Here is a 7,111-nt window from a genome sequence, read left to right as displayed (position 1 = left end):
TATATTATATTATATTATATTATATTATATTATATTATATTATATTATATTATATTATATTATATTATATTGCTCTCCCACTCCCTCCTACCCTTCTGCCTCTCCTCCTTTCCTGTCTCCTTCCTTCTTTCTGATGCTGGCACCAGGGATGGAGTCTTGCACCTTGCTCATGCCAGGTAAGCCCTCTAACCATTGGGCAACACTTTCATCTCTCTCATTCCATCTCTATAAATATCCCTATGCTGTCCCACTGCAGGACAGTGGTGGTCAATTGGAAGGGACGCACGTGAGCATGCGCGCGCGCGCGCGTGTATGTGTGTGTGTGTGTGTGTGTGTGTGTGCGCATGTGTGTCTCCTGGAAGGCTGATCCTGTTGTTGAGCTGATGGTAGTGACACAGTAGACGTAGTTCTAAGGAAGTAAAAACGAATGTGTGTGCTCCATGTCAAATAACCTTCAAAGAGCTTTGAGCCAGTGGCTTCTTTCCTTGGAGACGATTTAAAGAGCTGGCGAAAAGCCAAGTCTGGGGCGGCTCTCAGGGTGCAAAAAAAGCACCAAGGGCTGGTTGTTAGAAATAAGGAGAGTGGATCCCAGCATCAACCTTGGGCCTGTGCCATTAACTTCAGAATGTGCTTGTGGTCTCCAGGGCTTCACTAGCCACTGAGAAACTCCTTGGGAAGCTGGGACTAAACCACCCCAGCTTGGCTGCCGGGATGGGTGCCTTTACCATTTTGATGCAGAAGTACAGAAAATATGTTTATTTTCAATGATAACTCCAATGTCATTGGCGCTGAGCTACTACAGCTCTCTTGGAAAGGGATGGAAGGAGCAGAGCTGAAAGATCATGGCAGTCCTTTGGCTACATCCGGGTACACCAGGTACATCCGGGTGCACCAGCACTGTAAACTCCGGTGAGCAAGTAGAAGGCCAAGTTAGTCGGCCCCCTGTCAGCACAGCAGATACAGTCTCTTCAAGATCAGTATTTCCCAAGGCATCTCTGGAATAGCAGACATTAACGATACCACAGGCAGTTATGTTTAAATGCTCATGGTCCGTGGGCCCCCATTCTCAAGTCTTCGCCATTTCCAGCAGTGTCTGGGTACCCAGGAGTTTGAGAACCACAGCCTCGGTCCCAGTCCATGCCACTTCTCACTCAGAGAAACTCGGCCTAGGACCCCAATCTTAGGCTGCATTTGGTCTCCCTGGCAGCTGCGTTTTGTCTTTTTGGCAGTGTGCAACATAGGAGGGAGCTGGTGGTGCTCCCATAGGAGGGAGCTGGTGGTACTCCCATAGGAGGGAGCTGGTGGTGCTCCCATAGTAGGGAGCTGGTGGTGCTCCCATAGGAGGAAACACGTGGTGTTTCCACTTGGCAGATGAGGAAACCATTTTCCTGGTGTCTCTCCTTCAGGAGCAGAGGTCCAATATAAAGCCCAGGACAGGTTTGGGTGACTAGAGAAACGTTGGTGGGCTTTGCTTTGGGGCTTTAACGCTATTCGGCTTTTGGGGGTATGAGGTTGTCATGAGAAGTTTTAGCATCACCTCGTGTCTTAGTTAAGGTTCCCATTGCTGTGAAGAGACACCATGACCCAAGCAACTCTTATAAAGGCAAACATTTCATTGGAGCTGGCTTACAGTTTCAGAAGTTCAGTTCTTTTATCATGGCGGGAAGCACGGCAGCATCTGGGCAGACATGGTGTTGAAGAAGGAACTTGATCTGAAGGCAGTCAGGAAGAATACTGTCTTCCAGACAGCTAGGAGGAGGGTCTCAAGGCCCAACTCCACCGTGACACACTTCCTCCAACAAGGCCACACCTCCTAATAGTGCCACTCCCTGGGCCAAACATATTCAAACCACCACACCCTGTTTGTGTTCTCAGATTAGAATCGAACAGTCAAAACTCATATGTTTGTTAGGAGACATTTAATGCCAATATCCCAAGAAAGTACATTTTCTGTGACATTCGGGATGTGAAGTAACTTGAAGTAACTCTTTTTTTTAATGGAAGTATAAAGGAATGGAAGTTGGACAGGCAAAAGAAAATACAGATCATTTCTCTCATGTTCCCCAAGCTATAGGCTGCGGCACATTCCATAGCTAATGGCGTGCTTCTGTGTGACTTACCAAAGACCGCCGTCTCATTCCTGATGTCAGGCAAGATGTCCACCCCCCCCATCCCCATCCTCTTCTTATGAACCAGTTCTCTTTTTGCTTTTATGTCCTTATTTTTGATGACCCAATGATTTTAATTTGCGTGGCTTATAAGACATGGGCATCATAACAATGGCTACACCACTGAAGAAAATGTCCAACCTTCTCCTATCAGCCACTCTCCACCATATGCATTTTTGTGAGCTGCATTCCATTCTGTGTGGGGATACTAATGAAGGCAAACTTGTAATATTTATCTTTCTGGATCTGGTTTAACTCACTATGTATGTATGTATGTATGTGCATATAATTTATATATAGTATTACATTCCAGTTCCACCCATTTTCCTTTTTCTTTACAGCTGGATAGACTTCTGTTACAGATAACATTTTATTATCCATATACCAGTGGATGAACACCCAGGCTGGTTTCCCCTCCTGGCTATTGTGATCCAGCTGGGGAACAGGCAGAGATGAGCAGGTGTCTCTGTGGTAGGATGCAGAACCCTTTGGGGACATGCCTAGGGATAGTTCCATGGATCATACTGTATTCTCTTTTTAGTTTTCTGAGACTCCAGGATGGTTTCCACGCTGACTGTGCTAGTGGACACGCTCACTGAGAGAGAATAAGTGTCCCCTTCTCTGTGAACTTTCTGGGGTTTGCTGTCATGTGTTGTCTCTTGATAAAAGCCATTCTAATTAAGGTGAGATAGGATCGCAAAGTATTTTCAATTTTCATTTTCCTGATGGCCAAGGATGTTGACTACTTTTAAAAACATTTATTTGGAGAGTATTTGGAAGTTAAGAGCACCTGTTGCTCTTATAGAGAACCCAGGCCCACATATGGCTCGCAACCATCTGTAACTCCAATTACAGAGAATCTGATGCCCTCTTCTGACCTCCATGTGCACAAGGAGCACACATCACGCGTGTGCAATCGCACACACACACACACACACACACACATTCAAGCAAAGCACTTATAATCAAACATTTTAAAATGTATTTATTGGCCACTTATATATCTTCTTTTGCAAATTCTCCGTTCAGTTTCTTAGACCAATTTTCTAAGTTGAGTTGTTCGTTTTCTTGTTTGATTTATTGGGTTCTGTGTGTGTACTGGGTATTAACTCTCGGTCAGTGTTGCCTGTGCCCTGGACTACTCACCTGCCTGCCCTTGGGTGTTGGGGTGAGTTGGCTACACAGCTACACAGACTCTGGGAGCAGGTGAGAAATGCTGCTGCAAGCTCCTTTAATACCCTCCACCTCTGCCCCATTGGTCCCAAGAAAGTGGCTCTCCTAAACAGCAGTTCCTGATTGGCTGGCATTGTCGGCACCAGGAATCCTTGGTCTCTCAGGCAATCCTTAATTAGGTCCTCCTGCAGGAGATGCTTTTGCATCTTCACAGTGCGAAGCATTTACATAGAGGCAGCCCTGCTAATCCTGCTAAGGTCCGGTGTATATCTAGCAAAGATTTTCTTCCATTCTGTGAGCTCTCTCTTCATTTAAATTGATTTCTTTGCTATTCAGAAGCCTCTTCACTCTGTGTGGTCCCCGTTGTTGACTGCTGACCTTTTCTGAACTACTACTGGAGTCCTATCCAAAGTCATTACCTATGACTGTGTTTTGCCTCTAGCAGCTTTAGAGTGTAAAGTCTTTGATCCATTTGGAGCTTGTGTGTGTGTGTGTGTGTGTGTGTGTGTGTGTGTGTGTGTGTGTGTGTTAGGGTGAGAAATAAGGATCTAGTTTTGTTCCTCTACATGTAGGCACCAGTTTCAAGAGTCTACCTTTTTCTCCAGTGTGCATCTTTGACAGCCACAGACTCTTGGTGCCACAAAGATGCATACCAAACTAGGAGAGTGACTGAAATTAGTCAAACTGAGAACCCAAAGCATCAAATTGCCTAAAACAAACAAACAAACAGACAAACAAACAAACATAAAACCAACGGGTTCTGTTGGCTCATATGATAGACAAGTTAGGATTGGAGCCAGAAACAAGTTACATCAGGACCAGATGTCAGCATCCCTACCTCCTCCCCAGACGGACTTTCCTGTTCCCAAATGCTGCCAGGTCCTCTTGAGAATGTATCTCATAGGCTCAAACCTCATGGGAAAGAGAAAGCACCTTGGTCACTTCGTTACCCGAAGTGCTGAGATCTACTGTGCTTACATTGGATTCGGCCACATGGCCACTCTGGATGGAAGCAAGTACTTAATGCTATATCTTGACTGAACCTGGCTAACTACCCTCCTGGGGATGGCTTAGACTTTGTTAGGACCAGATATGCAGGAAGTGTTGAGGAGCAATGTAGGAGGTACGATGCCACAAGTGTTCAGTCGCTTTTCTTAAAGCTCACTGACACCAACACATCCTTACTTGAGGGTATGGATCCAAATCAGCCACGCACCTCTTGTCTCCAGCACTCAGTAGCTCCCTTAGTCATTCTGCTTCACACAGAATCCGCCCTTTGCTCAAGGAGCTCTCTGTGAGTCGTAGAGGACTAGCCTGGTAAGAATAATCCAACTCACCTGTTTGTTTTCGCAGTGACAACTAGGACTCAGAGCGTCGAAGTGCAGGATCATGACCGAGAGGGACGGAATGGGATGCCTGTGGACCAGTGCTCTCCTGCTCTGAAGTGGCAGCCATACCAGAGTGTCCCTTGGCATAGCTTGTTAAACAGTTGTTACGAAAAACTGTAAGTGGTCTTAGCAGTGCCTTGGGGTGGACTGGGGACTTGGTGTCAGATGTGGAGGCAAGTGATGTATTGTAGGACTGAATCCAAGTATTTGGGCTTGGGTGCCACCCCTGATCAAATCAGCTGAGCCATTGAGAAAGTATGTGTCCTGTCCCTCATATTTTGTATCTTAAATAAAGAATCATTGGAGTAAAGGCTCCTGGCATTCTAGAACCTAGGGTTGTAGTTACGACTCATTATAATTTACTCACTAAATGTTGGAGGGAGAGGGGCTCGTCCTAGGATTGCAGGCCCTGTTAGAAGAAAAAAGCTGAGAGCTGGCCAAATGACTGAGAAGGTAAGGCTGCTCTTGCTGTCAAGTTTATCGACCTGAGTTCGATCCCTGGTACCTGCACGGTGGGAGAAGAAAACTGAGCCCTACAAGTTGTCCTATGACGACCACATGTGCACCACTCACAGGATAAATGTTTAAAATAAAATAGAAGGCAAAAAGGAAACAATGGAAAATAACTAACACCTCGTTCTGCAGTAAATGTGTGATACCACAGAATTCTTGAGTGGGCACATTAAATTGCTGACTGGTGTCTACTCCTAACATCTATGCCAAGAATCAGTGTTGTCAGGTTTAAAGTCAACATTTTATGACTAAGAGTCTAATTTTCAAGTAATAAATACACCATGAGGTCAGAAATACCAGACAGTGCATTTGAGGGTTTTTTCTTTGTTTTGTTTTGTTGTTGTTGTTGTTGTTTGGTTTTTGGTGGTATCTTCCAAGTGCAAATAGAGCAAAGCTTATCTCTGGGACAGTTATCCTGGGAGGCTACAGGAATAAAGGCTTTTCTTGAAGTCAAGCCTAAGGAGTTGAAGGGTTTGGGGAGTTGTGTGTAATAAGTAGCAAAGAAGCTAATTTTGTTGGCATGTCACAGCTGTGCCTGGGTCTATGAATTACAAAACAAAGGGAAAGCTTCTAGGCCTTGCTTCTGAGCTAGCCTTCCCTCGGTCATCTTTTGGAGAACATGTCATGGTCTGTCTGAAGCATGAAACTCACATACAAAGTATGTGTTTTAGTAAAAGGCCTTCCTATCTCCTTGCATCTGAATTGTGGAACTTTTAAAAAGGTGTTCTCTCTCTCTCTCTCTCTCTCTCTCTCTCTCTCTCTCTCTCTCTCACACACACACACACACACACACACACACACACCAGAAGAGACTTTTAAAACATGTTTCTGTGAGGTTTAGTGCATAGAGGCATCCATGAGCTGACCTGAGTTCCAGGCCTGGGACTCACAAGATGGCAGGAGAGAACCATTTGACTTCTACTTGTGCTGTCGCTCTAGACACACAGACATACATGCAGTCACAGACAGACCACACATGCACACGCATGCACACACACAAACACACACAGGCACATACCCCCACACACAGAAACACATGAACACATGCACATGTGGACACACACATGCCCACACACATGCCCACACACGTGCACATGCATGTGTGTGGGCACATGCACAGGCACACACAGACACACAGACACACAGACACACACACACACACACAAGCATGCACGCATGCATGCACCTACCAGTCTACTTCCACAGCCCCTCTGTGCTCCTCTGACCTGGATAAACGGAGAACACAGACGGGTTCAACTCAAAGGCACAGAGGTGCATTTATTTTGAATACTTAGCCGACACTCGCTTTTTCTAAACAAACAGAAAAACAATGTTCACTGAGATGTTAATTCAAGCTCTCTTGATTTGACTATTCAAGTCAGTGAGATAGAAAATCACTTTTTTATAGGTAAATACATTTAAATTGTTACAAAAAATGTTTTTTCCCTAGATTACCTCAAAGCAACAAAGATTTTCCCACTTATTACCCTCTCCTTTTCTGAATGGTTTAAGTATATATTACAGAAGAGAGCTTGCAGAGCAAATTCAGCGGACTTTATGTCATTTTGATGTCACAAGGAGTGCCTTTGTCTAGCGAATAGAATGAGTATTTAGCCGGAGATTGTCACAGTTCAGGACAGTCCAGCTCTCATTGATTCTTCCTTTCCTGCGTTCAGCTGTTCCACATCTCAGTCTGATGCTCCGTCCAGCTGCGAGGCCTCTACTTTCAGAGGTTTTGTTTGTTTGTTCGTTTGTTTGTTTTGACAGAGAAATATGAAACATTGTAAACATCTTCCTTTTATACCAAGACATTTATTACTATCCACAGTAAATCAGCATAACTTTATCCATCTAGCCTTTAGCCCTGGG

General features: G+C 44.9%; 1 protein-coding gene across 1 annotated transcript in view; it reads left to right on the top strand.

Moving 5' to 3' along the window:
* Positions 1 to 7,111, top strand: part of Myrfl (myelin regulatory factor like) — a 112,188-nt gene that overhangs the window by 48,706 nt on the left and 56,371 nt on the right. Inside the window, exon 6 of the mRNA XM_028759039.1 lies at positions 4,695 to 4,845. Coding sequence (XP_028614872.1) covers positions 4,695 to 4,845 — 151 coding nt within the window. The remainder of the gene's footprint in view (positions 1 to 4,694; positions 4,846 to 7,111) is intronic.

Source organism: Grammomys surdaster, unplaced genomic scaffold (genome assembly GCF_004785775.1).
Source record: "Grammomys surdaster isolate TR1022 unplaced genomic scaffold, NIH_TR_1.0 126271, whole genome shotgun sequence".
In the NCBI taxonomy this organism is placed as follows: domain Eukaryota; kingdom Metazoa; phylum Chordata; class Mammalia; order Rodentia; family Muridae; genus Grammomys; species Grammomys surdaster.
The sequence above is the reverse complement of the archived record's forward strand: the minus strand, read 5'-3'. Positions and strand labels throughout refer to the sequence as shown.